Source organism: Excalfactoria chinensis, chromosome 15 (assembly GCF_039878825.1).
Source record: "Excalfactoria chinensis isolate bCotChi1 chromosome 15, bCotChi1.hap2, whole genome shotgun sequence".
NCBI lineage: Eukaryota > Metazoa > Chordata > Aves > Galliformes > Phasianidae > Excalfactoria > Excalfactoria chinensis.
In genome coordinates this window covers 11,980,001-11,999,728 of record NC_092839.1, presented here as the reverse complement: position 1 = coordinate 11,999,728, position 19,728 = coordinate 11,980,001, and the positions used below count along the sequence as shown (strand labels likewise).

Here is a 19,728-nt window from a genome sequence, read left to right as displayed (position 1 = left end):
GGAGGGGATTCTGGGCCCAGCAATATTCATTATCTTTATTACTGTTCTTCTAAGAAGGTGGAACGGAGAATATTTTGCATGATATCTGCAGATGGTACCTCGCTGGGGGGAATGGCAACAGCCTTTGAAGACAGCATTGTAATACAGAATGATCTTGACAAATTGCAGAAATGGTCTGAAAAAATAGGATGCAATTCAAGATGAATCAGTGCAAAGTTGTCACTGATGCATAATCAGCTGTTCAAATATAGGATGGGGACAACTGATTACAAAGCAGTTCTTCAGGAAAGCATCTGGGGTTACAGTGAATCAGAAGCAGTACATGAGTCAACAGTGTCATGCTGTTGCAAAAAGGGCATATGTCAAACTGGGACGTATAAACAGGAGTGTCATATGTTAGACATGTGAAGTAATCCCACTTGGTGCTGGGAAGATTTCAGACACAATAAAGCATGCAGTTTTTGGCGCTGCACTCTGAAACATATGCTGTCCAGCCACAGAACAATGAAAGCAGCGCGAGGTCCAGAAGCCATGACCTACACAGAACGAAGGAAGAAATCGGGGTTTACCGGTGAGCAGATGTAATAAGTCGTCAAACACAGTAAAAACTGCTGCAAAGAGGAAGGAAAGAAACTCTTCTCTATTTCATTTGTGAGCACCAAATAAATAAATAAATAAATAAAATAAAATCAAAAAGGGAACAAATATGTTTCCAAAACACATTCATCACCAGGAGAGATTTCAAACGGTGAGGGCACGAGAACAGAAGGGTGGTTGAATGTGCGCTGTGCTGGTGGATGTGCCTCAAGAGGAACACAGCACAGCCAGCCCCATCACTGCACAGAGACCTGACCACAGCACTGTGCGTTCTGCCAGGAAACAACAGTCTGCCTGTCAAGGTTCTCTGAGAATCCTTGCAAAAACACACTTGTCTGTCTACCTGTCTGTCTGTCTGTCTGTCTACTTATCTATTTATCTATTTAAGGGGAGCAGTTTCGAAGAAGAAGGAAGTAAATATTGAAGTTGTCTGTGATTCTTTTTTTGGCAGAACTTGCCAGAATTACCCATTTTGCTTTCTTTCTTTATTTATTTCATGCAGTAAGAGTGGAAAAGGCCTAAGGTCCAAGGTGAATGTCACTGAAGATGACTGCTGTACCTGCATAAAGGGAACTCCAGAAAAATGAACCAGCATGGCAGCCATAGGACAGGCAGCACACGGTATGATGAGAGACTTAGGTGAACAGCTGAGGTCTCTGTGACTGCTCACGATGGGAGCAGTTACTGAAATCAAATACACACATCACATTTGACTCTCTACAGCAAGTGGAAATGCCTGCAAACTGTAAATTCCTGTAATGCGCACCAAATCACGTGCTTTAGCTTGAAAAATCAGACCAGAAACACCCCACAGCCACAGCGATGGAGTTAATTCACTGTCCCGGATCCCACTCCTGTTCCATGTAACCTGCACCTAACCAAGGCACTGGCAATACTCTGCAAGCACACCTTGCTGACTGCACAGCAGTGAAGGTGGGGGGAGAGAACTTCATCCCGATCCCGGCAGGGAGTTCAGCTCATGCCCTGAAGCATGAGATTTGATTACTCTTTTTTGAACGTGCATAACTGCCATCACTATTCCTGGTCATAACATTTTGTCAGGAAAGGGAAATATTATTCCGCAATGCAATAAAAATAGATAAAATTCAATACAGCTTCAGAATCATTTGCTACGTTTCCAAAGTAAACATTAAGCACCCATCGGGATTATTCCATTGGATAAGCCAAGGAAGCCTCCAGTGCTATCAGTTCGTTTTATTATCCCTAATTTTCAAGAGTGCAAAAATGCTTTCAGTAAATATTATGGGTTCTTCCTGTGCTAAAAGAGATGCTAAATGACCTTCACCAACATAGTTATAAATAACAGGAGGAGGAGTGCACAATTGCTGTACAGTCTCGGCTCTATTCAAAGCTATCGGCGGATTCTGACCAGTGGATAAAAATGGACACCAGATTCTGCTGGCTTTTTTTTCCCCTTCTTCATAATCCCATCCCAGTTCCCTCTTGAAAGGCATTCTGTTCTGTCAGCCATAATGGCATCTGCTGGTGGAGACAGGAAGCCATAAATCTGTAGGGCTCCTCTCAACCAAGCCTTGTTAATGCTCCCATTTATCACCGAGGATAGGGTGCCATCTCACTAGTGCTCTGCTAGAAGTCCATCTTCTCGATTTCCCCTTCCCAAAGGAGTAACCATTTAAAGCAGTGACTTTCTCATCTTGCATGTTGAGACTGAAAACACCACCGATACAAATACCATGCCCAGCGTGGAGCGTTTGGATTCCAGCCATGGCCGGGAGAACAATAGCTGCTCCTTGCCCATCCCAGGCTGCACTGGAGCCCAGCTCTGCCCCATCCGTGGGTGGTGGCCGTCCTCCCTGCACAGAGGAGCAGACCCAGGTGGAGAGGTTCAGATCAGAGGGATGCACTCGGTCCCCTTGCCCTGCGGTGCCCAGCAGCATCCCACAACATCACACAGACAATAAAAACCGCACCACCTTACAAGGGCTCTTCATACACAACTCCGCACAATAACATACAGCTCCTCATAATTACCTACTAACAATCAAACCATCCCAAGCAGAGGTGCAGTACTGCCCCATGCAACCAGAGGGGAGAGAGAAAGAACGCAACTTCCCACTGGAAGTACCTTCATTCTGCTGACCTGGGTAGCAGCACAGACACTGCATCACTGAATCACAAACCCGGGCGGGTGAGATGCAAGAAGTAAATCCTGGTTGGTCACTGTGCTGCAGGCCCAGCACCATGCCGACATCAGGCACTGCCACCTCTTGTCCCCAAAGCACCACTGCCCCAAAGCTGTGGGTGCTGCAGTGGGCAGCACAGAACCCCACGTGCACATAGGTGGGATTCCACACACACTGTGCGGGGCTGCAAAGGGACCAAGCAGTGCTGAGTGCTTCGAGCAGAGCTGCTCACTTCTGAGTGAGTTATGCTCGGCAGAGGTGGAAAAATGAGTCTTTTATGGTAGTGTTATCCTATTTTATCTTTCAAACTAAGCATCTGCTTGCACCAATAAATACTTTCAGATTGCTTATAAAAACAAATAACAATTGCTTGCGTTCGGTTGGGGAAGGCTTTGGAACAATCTAGGTGAGATCAGCGAGGAGGGAGCTTTCCTACCAGGCTGCCAAACCAAAGGTCACTGCGGGGTTTTCCCTGGAAGCCCCCACTGCCCGGCACAGCCCGGGGCTGCACCGCGTGGCGCACAGCCGGGCCTGGCGCAGCGGTTTGAGCGGGACGCGAACGGTTCCCGTTCATCCCAACAGTGTCACTGGAAACACACGAGTGGCCAAACAGCAACAAAAGCAGCACGGAACTCGGCTCTGCTGCAAACTCTGCAGAACACCGCGAAATGCGCTCTGCAAAACGAGCCCCGCACGATTGAGGCCGGGACGCGCGGGTCGGATCCCGCTGTCTTCACACCTCCAGGTGCTGCCGGCGGCCGCGGGAAGAGCCGCGCGCAGAAGGACGGGGCAGCGACCCCAACCCGCGCCATGTCCGCCGGGCTCCGCGGGCTGAGGGCGGTCGGGCGCACAGACGTACCTCCAGCTCCCGTCCGGGTGCGGGGGGTCTCGGGACGGAGATGGGGCACCGCGCTCCCGCTCTGCGTTCGGCCGCCGCGCCGCGGGTCGTTCTGCGCGGGCGGAGCCCGAGATGGGCTCGGAGACACCGGAACGGCGCCGAACTTCGCGCCGAGCGCGGGACGGCCGTGAGGGAGCACGAGGAACGGACCCCCCGCCGCGCACGGACGCAGCCCCGGGTTCGCCCCGCAGCGCCCTCCCCGGGAGGCTCCGCGCGCGGCCGCACGTGGTACCGGGACTCGCGCGTGGGGCGAGGGGGGCGCGCGCTCGTGGGAGGGGGCGCGCGCGTGGGGGGGCGTCGGCGGCGCGCGCCCCAGGTGGCGTGGTCCCGGCGGCGGCGCGCGCTGTCTCTTTAATAAACTGCGCGGAGTAAATTTCCTCCTGTCATCAGCGCGCGGAGGAGGAGTTTGTTAATGTGCAGTTTGCTCAGCGGATCGATGTTTGCTGGCATCGCCTCGCCCTGCCTGTATGTGTATGTGTGTGTGTGTGTGTGCGTGTGTGAGTGTGTGTGTGCGCGCGTGTGTGTGCGAACAGCAGATTTCCTTCCCTCCGAAGCCTCCCTGTCCTCTCCCATATCACTCACTGCCTGCCAGCTGACAGCACCGAACCTGCAGCGCTCCGCGCGCACGCACACACCGCGCGCCGCCGGGCAGCGCTCCGCCATCCGCGGAGGAGGAGGAGGAGGAGAGGGAGGAGAGGGAGGAAGCAGCCCGGCAGCCCCGCCGCATTCCCAGAGCCGCCTTTCTGATATATACATATCTATTTTGTTATTTATTTATTCTCGCTCTCTGGTACCGTGGGCTCCTTTCATTTGCTCCTGAGCTTGGATGTTTGAATCAAAGCAAAGCAAGTGTTGCAACAGTTAAAAAAAAAAAAAAAAAAAAGCCAACCAAAAAAAAAAAAAAAAAAAAAAAAAGAGAGAGAGAGAAACGTAGATCTCTGAAATAAAATAAAGGCAAACAGGTTCCTGTGAGCGCAGCCAGGGGGGCCGGGGCTGAGGGTGCCGGGGCCGCGGCTGAGGCGCACGAACACGGCTCCGGAGCGGCTCAGGGCTCCCGGATCTGGGGACAGAAGTGAGATTGGAGAAAGTAGAGCGATGCCAAGGAGGAAACAGCAAGCACCCAAACGGGCTGCAGGTAAGGAGAAGCCATCCCCTTACGCAGCGCTGCCTCTCCGCTCCTTCCGATCCTTCCCCCCCCCATCTTTATTATTACTGAGGGTCACCCTCTCCTTCCCGGGCCGGAGCCGTATTTATTTCTCGCCCTCCCCCTCTCCGTGCCCGGATCTCCCCGTGCCGCTCCGTGCCCGCCGCCTGCGGCCCTGCCCGAGCCGCTCCGGCCCGACCCCTTCCCGCCGCCCCGCGCCCGCTTCGGCCAAACTTCCCCCCAACTTTCCTCCTCTCTCTCCCCTTCTCCCCCGGCCCCTCTCCCTGCCCGGGAGCAGCCTCCGCTTTGCTTCCCGCTTCGGGCTTCATTTCATTCCGACCCTTTCTCTTTATTATCACTACTGTCCGCTCGTTCTTTTTCCCCGCGGTGGTTTTGTTTCCCAAACGCGCGTGGCGAAGCGGGTCGGGGCGCTGCGCCCTCCCGGCGCGGGGCTGTGGCAGCGCTGCCCGAGCGCCGCGTGTGCCTGAAATAGTGCAGGGGCTGCGGCGCTGAACCCGGCGGGGAAGTTCAGCCTTTGATCAGCGGTGGTGAAAATTGCAACAGGAAATAAAGCGCAGCGTTGTCACTGCTGCAAGACGAGCCGCGTTTTCCAATCAAATTCTTCTTTTGTTTCCTATCCGAGTTTGTGTGTTTGCACGCGCCAAGTGCTTTTGCGACCGTTCTTCTTTATTATTATTTATTAATTTATTTGTCTTAGGGGAGGAAATAGTTTGCAACTTTGGGAGCGTCCTGCTTTGCCATTCGTAGGATGTTCTTTTTCGTTTGGGGGCCAAGATGAGCGGGCCCGAGTAGTAAATCTCTTCAAAGAGTTCTCTTCCAGCCTGCTTAATTGCTTTTTATTTTCCCTTAATAGTCTGATGGGGTTTTGTTTCTGGGAAGCGCAATATGGAAGTTCATTTTTCTTCTGCCAGACCCACCCACTGAAAAATCAGCTTTCCAGTTGATTGCCAGCTTTGATTTGACATTTGATTGATCACCTGTCATCTTGCTGCCTTTGATCTATTCATTCTTGATATATATCAATAAATCACTCACCATGGTAACCCAAGTGCCAATGACGTAAGGCTTGCCCTCTAGATTCTCTTAGCCAGACACGCACAATTATTATCTTGTTTGGCTTTTAATGTAGGCGGGTTTTTCCCCCCTTTTTTTTTCTGTGTGTCCTTTGTCAGATTAGTTCTCCAAAGAAAACTAATATTTCATGTTTGTGCTTTCCAAACGGTCTGTTAATTTTTCCACTCCGAATATTTTCTTCTTGTCACGTTGTCCATGGGACAAAACGCACGGACAACTCTAGTGGCTCCAATAAACTTTGCAAAGTAGTGCTTGGGACACGTTCAGAGGCAAATGTTCTTTTTGAGAAACTGGGAGGTGTGTAACTTTGATGAACTCGCATGTTTTGCCTTATTGCCTTATTCATATGGGTGTAGGACAGTGGCGTGCAGGGAGAGCCTTTTGGGACACGAGCAGTGATGCTCCTACGCAGGCTGCCAGTGTGATGGCTGGCAAGCAGCAATCCCTTCCAATGTAAATGATAGGCAAACTCAGCACGGATATGTATTCATATATATATATATCCAGAAGAACTCTCTGACGAGTCGCTATTATTGTTTTATTCACAAAGGGGTTCTATCCGAATAAGGCATTAACGTGTTCAACTTGCAGGATAAATAGCTGTTTTTTCATGGATGCTGATCATCACAGTGACAGTGCTGGAACTGCTCCTTTTTTCTTTCTGTCAGGACTATGAGGCTTCATTTTATTTTATTTTCAAAGCAGAATTTTTGCCTGCGCCGTGTGTAGTATCTTCCTGTAGCAGGGGCATCCTGTTCTGTTTCAGAAGCATAGGCTGCAGAATAAGTACATTCCTGTGAGCAAAACCCATCCTGTTGTTTCCCAGGATTTCCCCGCTGTGAGAATACAGTAAGAAATATTTCTATCCAGAGCACTGCAGTATTTTGCCAGCCGTAGTGAGGAGGTAGAAATCTGAATGGCCACAATAGCGTCTCTCCGTCTTTATTCCCGTTATGAAGCGTGCCTTGGGCTGCCACAGTGCATGTCTGTGATTCTGTTTGTCCTCAGAGCAGTGTTGTTTCAGGTGAGCAACGCGCTGCAAAAGCAGTCCGGTTTCATTCAGCATAACTGATTTGAAGTCAGTTTGTACGTTGGCAATGGCTCTCCTGCTTTGAAGTTGTGTTTGTGTGTTTGTGGGGGGCTGGGGGCTTTCAAAGAGCAGACGTGCCTCTTGTGTGTAGTTCTTAAAAGTGACTTTCATTTTCAGGATAGTGCTGAGGTTCTGCTGTGCAAAATGCCTCAAAGTGACAGTAGACAGACTGTGCAGTAAGAAACGAATCGCTCATCAAGGCTGATAGCAAATCTCTTTATTCCTTTTATTAAAGGAGTTAATACATTATATATTACTTAATTTTCACCGTATTTATTTTTACTCGTGCAAGTTCAAAGGTATCAGTTGCACTGCATTTTGTCTTGATGGCAGCAGAGATATTGAAGAGAAGTTTGCAACTTTTGGCTCCCTTAGATAGTTCACCTCCAACGGAAGAAAAATGATAAGCCTTATGATTCTGGACATGCCTGCTTTTGTCATTGCTTAAAATTAAATACTATGCACAACTGTAAATAATTACTACCACGCGCTGACTTTGAAAGCAGGTTTCTAGTTTGATTAATGAATAATGTAAAGGTTAGAGAGAACCAGTGAGTGAATCAGAAGTGAAGTCCTGCTGCTAGATGAAAATCTATCTAGAGAAATATACATGGCAATTTTGTCCTGTTCTATTATTAATTTTAAGCCTTGTATTCCTAAGAAATATATTACAGAGCATTGTAATGAAGCGAGGTAGCGTAATTGGATAAACGGGGCACTATTTATGTTTGACGATGGGGATTTTTGATCTCAGATCATACTGTTAAAGATACTTCATTGCACAGCAATGCCAGCGTTACGTTGAATGCATTTTGATCTTTCCAGGGCCGAATCTGCTCTGGATCGTCACTTTTTACCGTCACATCCATTTCAATAATTCTTAGAGCAGGTTTTTGGAGCTCGTTATGCCGGTGTCTGTGTTAGTATCATACTTCTGTTTCCAATAAGGACCCGTTTGTGCCGTCGCCTTCCTCCAAACGGATCACAAGGGCTGTGCAGACAGGGCCGAATTCTTCTCCCACTCAGGTACAAAGCAGGAATAGCTTTGCTCACATTGGTGCGGCTGCGATGAGCGCCGGCTGCCCCTGTGAGTAAGAGGAGAGGAGACCCAGGCCCGGAATGTGCTTCGTCCTTCCATGCAACGCAGCCACCTCTGGGGTAGAACTCTTGTAACGATCCCATAACAAATGGTAATATATTAACAGAAGGGTGGAAAAAAGGTGGGAGCAAAGCAAAATTGCTATTCAGATTTTATTCCTAGGGGTATGAAATAGCTTTCAAACACAATTTCACTGGATTAAACTCTCCTTTCCCCTGCAGCTTGTTTAAATGTGCATATTTTATTTTGTGATCATGAATTGCTAGTTTGCTTTTTTAAAGCATGAAAGACGAATCCGGACTTAACGCCTTTTCCGAGTGCAATTTCGTCTTTCTTCTTTTCTTTCTCTCCGTGCTCCAGCAGGCTATCTAAGAACCAGAGCCCTTGAAAAGTACAGCAGGAGCAGATATCAGCCACATTTATTGTGTTTGTTGGTGCAGCAGAACAAGGCAGTCTTGTTTTGGAGAGGTCCCCAAATAGTGGCAAGCAGAAGATGGGTAGCAGTCAGTACGTTGGAGCTGCAGTCTGCACTTTAGTAGTAAAGGTTATTGAAAACAGAGGCGTATTTAGAAAGTGAAATTCTCCTTCTTTAGGGAGCAGAGTAGATGGCCAGCTAGGTCTGCCGTGTGCATTTGTGTGATGAAAGGAAGCAGTATGTACATGTATTAAGAACCAAGAGCGTTGTGGCTTTTCAGGCATTATTTGTATCCTTTATTATATGGGAATAGAAATAGTTTCCATGCAAGCAGCACTGAATGAAACTGTAGAAATGGCAGCAGTGCTTTGTTTAAGCATCCTCCAGAAAAGCAAGTCCACATCAAAACCACCTAAATAGCTCATGCCTCAGAACCTTTCAGTTCCTGTGCACATTGTGATGCTGACAGATGACAAAAAAGCCAAGGTGTTCACAAACAAGAGGAGGCTTTAAATCCTGGTTAATTAAATACGTACCAAAATAGGTACTTTTGCAGCTAAAGAGCCACCAAAATTAGTCGCCATCTGCATTGAAATCTGGACTCAGGCTACTAAGCCCAAAGCCACAGCGTGATTCTTTCCCATGTCAGAACTCAGGCCCACATGGGACAATTTGCAGTCGCGTTCAGTTCGGCTGTTTCCTTATTTCAGCTTGAATCTCACATCTCAAAGCTCACTATATTATCACTATATAAAGACTGGGACTTACCAAGAGTTTCCAGTAAATGACATAATCTTACAGCACTTTTACAAATACACTCATTGTCAGAGATTCTTTTCAGTAAACGCTCTCCCTCCTCTGTGCTCTCTAATCGAAAAGCCTGTTTTCTTCAGACTGCAGGGTTTTGCTGTTTCCTCCCAGAGCTTTCTCCCCTGCTTTTCAGTCCCATTAGCAGCACCCACCTGCAGCAACCGTTTCCCCTAGAAGAGGTCCCTGGAGTTCCTGCACAGCCCAGTGCTGGGGTGAGCCATTCTCCGCTCGTTTCCCTCCACGTCCCGGTGAGGACATCACTCCCAGAGAGCAACTCCAGACTCACAGGGGGTTGGGGGGGGGAAAGCTGTCAGTTGCTGTGGCTGCAGTTCCCAACTTAGCAGCAGCAGAGGGAATGGAACTGTACTCTATCAATTACAGTTGGAACCAGAGGCTAAACACTTATTGTGTTCAGCTATTGTGCAGATCTTAAGAGCTCCAATGTAGAAAAAAATACCGTGTCAGCTCATGGAAGGGAGAATAAGGCCTGGTTCGTCTACTGGGTGATGTATTATTAGTAAATGCAAAGTAAAATGTTTTGAATTCTATTTAATGCCTCTTGGGTTGAGACACGTGTGTGCCACATTATGCCTTAAGAAAGAATATCCTACTGCCTTTACAGCTAAAATAACCCTTTGTTTATCCCTCTTCTCTGCAAAATGAAAATGTTTGTGAAGTTGTACCTCCAAAGCGTGCTCATGCAAGCAGAGAGACATTTTCATCTGTCTCCGAATCTGATATAGGAGTCAATTGGAAACACATTACACTCTTAGCTGAAGTCTCACATTTCATTCGTGCAAGAGCAGTGGTTTTTCATTACCTATTTAATTACAATAATTTACATGAGAGTGGGTCCAGTTCTGCGTCTCTTACTCAGCACTTTGCTTCAATGGGTAGCTGGTTTGTGTAAAGACTGTCTCTGTCAGACTGGGCTGTTAAGCTTTGAAATTAATTTAAGTATTTTTCTAGGAGCATTTTCCATCCGAATAGGGACCAGATTCTGCTACCCAGCTTTAGAGCATAATCTGCCTTTAAAATCTGGGGAAGAGTTCTGGCTGTAACTTGTGTTACTGAGGGTTGCACGCTGCTCTTTTCTAGTGCCTGTGCGACTGACATGTTTTACTTGCTTGGCTAACTTCACTTCTCAAACACATTTCCACTCTCTGTGTTAATTATTGAGCAGTTTCTTGGTACCAGTAGATGATACAGTCTTCTAAAGAGTCCTTTTTCTAATGCACCGTGTCACAGTGTGCACATGGACAGCAGCTCTCAGGTAGATGCGCGAAAAGGGTTCTGCAAATGGGAAGTATAAAAGTTCTGTGTAGTTTTAGACATCAAAATCAGTTCTTCCTCGTTAAGGTGACCTCTCACTTGAGGCGGCTGGATCTTGGCGCCGAGTCATTTTTGCCATATTATAATAACAGCTTTTGCAACATCGAAATGCCTTGACAGTGAATAGTGTATTTTTTAAGGTTTCAAGGAGAAACGCATCACAGAAGCATGCTGCTTCCCATTAGATTTACACAGCTCTCTTTAACTGCCAGCTTTTCATTTGTCACCTTTGAGGTTCTTCAGGCAAAAAGTGGAAAAACTGGTCTTATGATCTAAGTGTTGCATTAAGTGTTTCATTTAGGAAAATGAAGAGAATCTTTGTTTCCCAAAAAGAACTGTTTTTCCCCTTTGCCCTAGGAAAAATGAGCTCAGAACAATAGTTACAAAATGACAGGATTAGATTGTGAAAAATCCGTATTTCTTAAGGTGCAGCACCAGATTGTTCCAGTTACTGGTAAAATGCTACACCTAAATGGAACCTGCAGTCCTCAATGGGTAGGAAATAGATTCCTGCCCTGCAAAAAGGATAGACATGTGCCTGTCTGGGAGAGGAACGTTCTCACCGATACCAGCTGGGCAGGGCAGCAGTTTAGGGCAGGGTTTGAGTATTCCACCAGTATCTTGGAACGTTAAAATGCCTGTGATGTTGGCAGTTGTATCTACTGGAGGTTCTTTCCTAGTGTGTGTTTTTAAAGCTGCAGCTCCCGGAGCCTCATGATGATCCAAGTGCCAAATACATATTCTAAAAGAAAAATTGATTTGAACCCCCTCGCTATGGAGAACTAGGGAGACTGAGAGCACACAGCCTAGAGGTTCTTATACCAGGGGAGGAATGCCATGATTCTCACGGCAACTCTTTTAGCATCTCATCATTTTCAGCTAGTCTCGTGATTTCTGAGGGTGTGATTCATGATTTTTGAGTAAACGAGGCTGGTAATATTGCATTTGTCTGATTCTCAGGAAGAACTGTGCAGTATTTGCGTGTCTATATAATTTTATATGTATGCACACATAATACCACTAAACAAGATATATAACATAGTGATGGGGAGGAGATACGTGAAGAGCGACTCTGAATTTGTTGCTGTAAACAAAGCAGTTTGGGCTTTGGGAGATCAGACCTGTGGTGCTTGAGGAGTGGCTTTCACATGAGGTTTCACAGAGATTGTTTTTAGTGGCAATTAAGTGTAGGAAGTTAATAGCCAGTAACTGTTCTTTAAAGCCTGAACCCTTGCAAGGCCTCTGAGAAATGCACAGCTTGTCTTTTTTTCCAGATATAATCAAGCTCAACTTTATTGAAAAAAAAAAAAAAAATTACAACTAGCAACATTAATGCTGTATTTTTATTGTATTAATGCAAATGAGATGCTGACTTCTTTCTTTCATCTCCACAGCTTGTATCTATTATAGCTCTATCTTATTCCTTTCTGTGTCTTTTTTCCTTCTGTTCTGTAAACTGTATTGTCTAATGATACCGAGGCTCATTAAAGCTACTCACTATGCTGAAGAGACCATGGGACGCATCCTCAGCTCTGGATGGCTGTAGAAAAACAGAACTACTGAGTGCATGGGGGAAACCGAGCCAGATCAACATCCCCACTCCTATTCTGGGAAAAATGGATAGGTCAAATTAGAAGCAAAATCTTGCATGTCATGGAAAGAATAGGTCATTTTTAGGATGCATCCCAACCTGACGAAGATAAAAGCAATAAAGTTTTAAGGAGCTCTCTGGCTCTTCCTGCATCCCTCTCAAAAGGCTCGTCTAGTTGAAAAGCCTCTTGTATTTGTTTTTATGCATGTAGGAGAGAAGTGGGCCCATTTTGCACAAGGCCTGATATTCCACAATATAGTAGGAACTCCTTCTGATTGCTTTTTAAGTCTCTTTGTTCATATAAAATTAAGACCCGCTTATCTTAAACTGTAGTAAATCTCATTCAATATTGCTTTCATAAGTTAAAAAAAGCAGTTAAATATTCCCAAAGCAACTTTGCTGAAGTTATATTTGGTCTGTTATGTGCAGAATTTCGATAGAAAAAAAGCACATCACACAATTCTTGTTTTTAATGAAAATAAATAAATTCTCTGTAATGCTTTGCTGGCAGGGATTTATACAGTGAAAGCGCAGATCAGGATGGAAATCTGCACTTTGATGCAGTTTGAAATGTGCAGACAACAAACCTATTTCTATCTCTGACCCTTCAGTTGGACAGAAGTCCTGTTATGTTGTGGGATTTTTTTCTATAGGAAAGATTTTCCTCTGAATTTTCCATATACAAACAATTGCACTGGGAATTACCACCTCGATTCATAAGGTCTGTAATTGTACATACAGGAAGAACTCATTTAGAGTCTGCAGTGTGAGTGGACAAAAAAACAACCAACCCCAAACTGGATCTTTTTGTGATGTAGTTTTGTATTGAGGAAGCAGAATCTTAGTCTAGCTGGTATGTTTGTGTACCAAACTTCATTTTTTATGTGTTTTTCAGCCATGTCATAACATTTATGAGCACGGTGCAAGTTGCATTAAATTAACATGTGAAAGGAGAAAGAAGCTAAGTAGTTATATTGATTATCTGTAGCATTAAATGTTAAAAAATTAAAAGCTTTCTCGTGCTTGTGATTAGCTCATGGTTCCTGCTCACATGTGCTTGTTGATAGGAAGTGGAGTAATATTTCTTCACACCTTTCTCCCAAGGATTCCTTACCAATGCTGTGTACTCTGTAGAATGACCCCAGTGGAGCAGAATATCTTGTTCCCATTTCACAGAAAGGTAAATTGAAGGCAGGAGGTATTGGTTGATTTGCTCAAGGTCAAACAGCTTTTGGTCCTAATTCCCTACTCTAGCTATTAGATCACATTAATATTGTCAGCACGCTTCCAGCAGAAGGAGGCTGGGCTCAGTTAACTTCAGAATGGGGGGATCTTTTCTAGGGGAATAGTTTTTGTCAGCACAATTTAAGCAAGTTTTGAACTTTCCTAAATGATCCTCAGTGTGTTGTTGGTCAGTGATAAGTTTCAGAACCAGAAAATTTTATTATGGTTACTTTTTTCCCCTTACGCTGTTTTCCATTTCTTTGTCAGCCTGAGATCCAGCTCTGTATTTCATACATAATGCCTTGCCCTGAGAAATATGAAAAACCTACTCTAATTATAGTCTAACAGAACATGCATATTTGCTTCCACATGGACCACCGGAGGTGGTTGGAAATCTCTGGTAATAAAACTCTGAGGCTTTAATTTTTGGAAGCCAGCTTCTAAAGTTAAGGGTCTAAATCTTTCTGTGGGCATCTGAGGAGGGGCTTGAATTTTCAGAAGCGTTTAGCCCGGAGCAGTTCCCATAGACCATTTCCAGTTCCATCTCTTGTGTGAGCAGGAGTTGCTGAGCTTTGATCAAGGGCAGCATTGTTTTTTCTAAGCAGAGATGTATGTATTGCCTGTAGAAGAAATATGGTGCACGTAATAGCCTATGGATTCATTAAGGATTGTTTATGCTTATTTTCACACCGTATTACCTTTCAGGAGTGGTTGTTTCAGCCATTATATTGACAAGAAGTCGGAATAAATCTTAGGTAATAGAGAGCTAATCTGCCGTACCTGGGAGACCACCTGCTTCCCCCTCCCGCAGCAGCTGGAGCGTTCAGGGCCAAATCAGCAGGTAGGGCTTTCTTCCCAGGAGCTGGGGACTTGGGAAGCTCTCCCGTGGCTCCTTTTCATGTGGAAATTAATGCTTGCCTCTATTTCTGAATACTAGGTTATTAGAGTTCATATGCAAATTCTGAGGATGGAAATTTGTCTCTCTTTGATAATTGATATAATGAGATATATATATTTTAGTGGTCCAAAGTCCTTGAACTTGAGCCTTGTGTACGTAATCTATGTTTATTTCTTGTTCTTATTAACCGTAATTTAGTTGTTGGCGCCTTCCATTGCCTTAGATTGAAGGGAGTGTCTCTATCCCATTGCCCCTCTACAAACAATGCCCTTTTAGGGTTCCTTATCCCATATCCCTGTCCAGACATTTCCTAGCCTGTCAAATACTGTCGTTTTATTCCTTACAGATCATTCACAGTACGTCTCCTGTTGCACACACAAATAAGGAGCAAATGCAATCAAGATGCATCATTGTTTAGCATAACAAATAAAAGCTGATCTGTGCAGATTTCCCTTAAAGCATCTCTTAATACGTATTGTCAAAATGTCTAAAGATGTCTTTTACTCATAAGCATTTAATTATTTGTGACAATTAAACTAATATTCAGAGCAGGGAAAAAATGAGGGTATTAAGTATTTTCTCTTGTCAAAAGCTAACAAAACATCACCTGACATTACCAAACTCCTTCAATTTTGTATCTCAAATGCATCTCATAACTTGAAAAAACCCTTAAAAACAATTGCAAGGCCTCATTTCACAACCATGGAATTTATATCGAATTTGAGTAAATTGTATGTCTAAAACTGGAGCAAAATTAAATGCGTGTCATTAAAACATGCATAACTTACAAGCAGTTGATGATTAAAAAGGAGCTGCTATCAATTTTTAAGTCTGCACTGAAATCTAAGGCCAAGGAACCCCTGGGGCTGAATCAGGGACTCAGACCTGGATTTTGTAGGCTTAGCCAGTTATTGTGTAACTTGCACTTAAAAAAAAATAAGCAGCTCATGTAATGTAGACCGAGACCTTTTCTGTGATCTGAGTTATGGATTTGTTTGTTTGTTTTTGTCTGATGATCCCTCTAGCCAGATGGATTGCTTGAGCTGTTGAGGCAGCATGCTATGGATGAGGCAGAGAAAGCAGCCAGCACTGCTGCTCAAGGCTCAGAATCGTCCCCTGCCTGGCAGCCCTTTGACATGGAAAAAGTTCAGCTGCATGATAACACAAAGGGGAAAATAAGGGAAGATGCTGAAAAGAGCAGAAAACCAATGGAGGTCTTGAGTGCACTGTTGTATGGATGCTGGGAGTACTGCATAGCCCTGGGCACAGCAGTAACATCTATATCATGGGCACAACAATATGTGTAGTCCAGGTTGTTTGGATTTTTCTGTTCAAAAGCTTGATTTCTACTGGTTTTACTGTTTCCAGATCTGAGCTGTTCAGAGTAACATTTTCCATTGCCAAAATCTGTGTTTCCTTTATTAAAATGTTCTTCCTGAAATTTAGGGTAGGATGTTGTTTGGCAAAAATGCAAAAGGCTCATGTCAGGGTTTTATGTCCAAAGCTGCAGGACCGCTGCTTTCTGGCACTGACATGGACGTTTTGCAGAGGTACCTTCTGCCTTCCCTGAAAAAAAATAATCCACCCAAATTTGTCTGACTTAAAAAGTCAGAAAGTTGCTGTTGCCAAAGAATTTTTAGAAGGTGACACAGCATTCTCCAGGCATGCCATCTCCACCACGCAAGCTCAGTTCTCAGTTTCCCTTTTTCAATTACATTGCCTTAAAATATGTGTTAGCTGGGTGTAAGTAGGACAATTGCTTTCCCTGCTGTGGGATGGCCATGGGTCTGAGCAGTGAAAGCAGAGGAAGGGAAATGTCAGCATGGAGCGTGTCAGCTGGCGCCTGGATGGGGCCTGGGCTGCTGCTACTTCTCTATAGCCCCTGTTGGCGGGCAGCAGGGGAAGGCAGGCTGTCCCAGCACCAGGGGCAACCACAGTTGTGTGGAAAAAGCCACTTTTTGCACTGCCCGCCTGCTGTCGGAGGGTTTGAGGCGGACACTGGGCTTGGAGGAGCTGCACGCCGTAGGTAGGCTGGAACTAAGTGTGGAAAATGCTGGCAGCTACAAAGCTGCTGTCGGAGAAAAAATACAAAGAATGAAGCCAAGAGTTTCAACCACAGATATCTGTTTAGATAAAAAAGGGCCTGTTGCTTTGAGATCTGTTCTCATGCTGCAGCATGCAAATCGCAGCGGGGTGAGTGGCGCCGCTGTTGAGGCGGCCGCCATGTTCCCCAGCGGGCAATGGGCCCAAGCCTTGCAGGGTAACTTACTCTCACTCAGGGCACAGCTTTTCATTTTGTTCAGTTTGTTCCTCTTTGGGAGATTTCTCATAGAGATGGAGTCTTTCCATCTGGAACTCGGTGATAAAAGTTGAACCAGGAGTAGTGAGAGCAGAGCGGGACATCCTGGGGACACTGTTTTGTGTCACCTCCCAGATTCTCTATGTATGTTAAATAGCTGAAATCCCAGGAATGTTAATCTAGAAAACAGTCACCCTCGCATTACTCCTTTGCTGTTTCTGTGAACTTATTAGATATTTTATGATCTTGTGATTTGGGTTAAACAGAGGTAAATCACTTGGAGAAATATTTATGGGAGCTGGGGGAATGTTATGACATTGACATCTGGGTTTCCACTTGTTTGGATTAGGGACATTTTACCTTAATCATTCCCAAACATCTCTGCTAAAATCCCTGCTTTCATTTTTAATCACCTGTGAGGTACAACCAGGCAGGTTTTCAATTGGTGTCTGTGTGTTAAGGTGAAGTGCTGAAATTTGTTCTTAGGGCGAGTATACGAAAAGTCTCATTTTTATGTTTGTCTTCTGTCATTATTTTTGTTTGGAAACATCGCAGTTCAGTTAAAATGCACTATTTTCAATATATAAAGTACGTGCAGGGGAACAAGGGGGTGATTATGAGTTTCTCCAAGGAAATAAGCATCTCTTAGCCATCATCCTACAACTGGGAAAGTTCTGATACATGACATCTATATAATTTAACCTAATATATATATATATAAGCTAATGCTATATATACATATATGTACACTTTTATATATATATAAGTATATATGTAACAGTGATGTAATGGGGAGAGTGACCTGGACTTTGTAAAAGTTCCCCTACTTACTACAGATTCCCAAGGGCAGTGTAACATTCTAGACAGTGGTTTATATACCCTGATTAAAATGTAACATATTTTTGCATTTCCTGTGCAGTGACCTGTTAGTGCTCATAGACAGAACACTTAAAGAACTGTTACAAGGAGACATTTCCAAATGTGCCTAATACGCAAGAGTTTTTATAACATTCTTATTTCATTTGAAATTGCAGCTACAGCAGGAACCATTCAGACGGCGCATTGATTTAACTTTTTAATCCACTGTTTTGCTACGTCAAGTAAAATAAATGTTTGTTTTTAGCTTCATTTTTTTGCATCTCTAAAACTCATAACTACTTGCTTTAAGCTTGGGATTCTAAAGGGAGCTACATTATCTGAGATTTAAAGCTCGCTTTTTGGTAGCTGCTTTCTCACAACTCCCCCAAGGAAAAAAAAAAAATACAAAAGTACAACTTTAGCAAAAAGGGCTTTTATATCTCTATCAATTATAGAAACACCAGCTGCAGTGGATTACAAATGTGTTTGGCTGATTGTGATTTTGTGTAGGGAAAACTGTCACAAGGAGCTGGATTCTGTTCTCCCCGACAGCACCGGGATGTCGCACAGCTCCCTGCGTGCAGCCAGCACTTCTGTCAGAGCTGGAGGGGGCAAGAGTGGGATCCGGCTCAGAGACTGCCAAGCTGCACGCTGCCAAACCCAGCTTCGAACTTGCTCACGTGCCCTGGTGCTAGGAAAAAATATGGAGCTGTTGAATATGAACACGAGTGCTAACCGTGTGTTACTGTGCGTGCGTTTTTCTGTGTGCTGCAGCAAAGCCATGCCAGTGTCTGTGTAACCTGGGCCAGAAATCTCTGCAGAGGATCAGTCCAGTTCTTGTTGGTTTTTGTTTTGTGTTTTTGTTTTGTTTTTTTTTTAAATATACATATGCAACACATTTGTTTACTTCTACATTGTTGATGAACAAAGAGGGGGGAAATGTACCACAGGAGAAAAAGTATTTAATGGGCCTATAAAGGTAGAGGAGATGGCAGTCGTGCAATAAAGGAATATGGCTTCAAGGCAGCAATGCAGGATGGGCAATTTAGCACTTTGATGGTGTTGAGCTCAAGAAAAATCAGTGCATTGAAGTGCGTGCAAGTGGTATCACTCTACTCATATGCTGGGATTAAAAAGTAGCAGTGTAAGGGCTTTCGGTTGGTAGTGTCTTAGTTACTGTTTCATCTAGTGTATTGTACTTCGAGCCTCTCTGGAAGTGCTTGGTTGGGCTCTGGTTTATTTTAACAACGAGAAACTGACATCGTGAAGTTCTGAGTGTATTTTACAGTGAAAATGCAGTTTTCTATTTTCATTTAATCCCAGGAATGTTGGCATTTTCCAGGCTGTCAAACAAATGAGTGCACTGGAGGACAGTTAGATGTGTCTATCTAGTTCATCTATCTAATCTACCTCATTTCTAATGTGCCCATCACCGTGGTGTCTCGGTGGAAAGTATCTGCCCTGTTTTTGCTCTTTGTTTTTGTTGACTGTGGTAACTTAATTGAGTTGTTAGAGCTTTCAGATCCATCTGCAAAAACAATAACAAAAACATTATCAGAATAATGATTCATTTTTGCACTTATACTCAGAATTTCCCCTTCCTCTTATGAGTCGATTTGGTTAGTTGATTATTGTTGCCTCATCTAGAAGAGGCCGTATTTTAGAGGTGTTGTATTAAATTGGAATTTTACCTGACTCAGCAATGACTCAAAACTTCATTTGCCGTCTGAAGTGAATTCACTCATATCCTCTGACTTGCTCCTGCTCTCTGCAGAAGCTTACTTTGTGTGCTAAGCCACCCAGTTTAGCAGCCGCATCTGTTCTGTGACCCTTTGCCATATAAAACATAGGTAAAGGTAATAAAAAGTAATAGAAATTATGGCTTCAAAAATTATGTATTCCTTTTGAAGCCCTGGTTTCCATTAAATTTAATTACTTATCTCCCTTCCAATTAGGTAAAAATGCATCGTAAGACATAAGCAAGCAGTTTTTCAAAAGCAGAGGCTGAGGTCCACAAGGGAGAAAACAACCTGCTGTTGCTTATAATACCTGTGCAGGGGGTTACCACAGTCTGTGCTTGTAGGGACTGTGTGCTGCTGCAGCACATCAAGGTGTTGCCAGTGCACGCCATCGGGGTGGTTGGCCATGGTGAGGGTGGCAACATGCCTGACAGTGGCATCTTCACAGTCATGTGCCACCTTCTGCTTTGCAAA

The 19,728-nt window shown here is 44.6% G+C and overlaps 2 protein-coding genes across 3 annotated transcripts in view; one reads left to right on the top strand and one right to left on the bottom strand.

Moving 5' to 3' along the window:
• Nucleotides 1–4,323, bottom strand: part of LOC140259351 (uncharacterized) — a 192,542-nt gene extending 188,219 nt beyond the window's left edge. Inside the window, exons 1-2 of the mRNA XM_072350588.1 lie at nucleotides 4,268–4,323; nucleotides 3,622–4,040 (exon numbers count right to left, since the gene is read on the bottom strand). Of these exons, the coding sequence (XP_072206689.1) occupies nucleotides 3,622–4,040; nucleotides 4,268–4,323 (475 nt within the window). The remainder of the gene's footprint in view (nucleotides 1–3,621; nucleotides 4,041–4,267) is intronic.
• TSHZ2 (teashirt zinc finger homeobox 2) overlaps nucleotides 4,160–19,728 on the top strand; it is a 202,177-nt gene continuing 186,608 nt past the window's right edge. For both annotated transcript variants that reach the window (XM_072350379.1, XM_072350378.1), the window contains exon 1: nucleotides 4,160–4,795. In XM_072350379.1, the coding sequence (XP_072206480.1) occupies nucleotides 4,756–4,795 (40 nt within the window). In that variant the 5' untranslated portion in view covers nucleotides 4,160–4,755. The remainder of the gene's footprint in view (nucleotides 4,796–19,728) is intronic.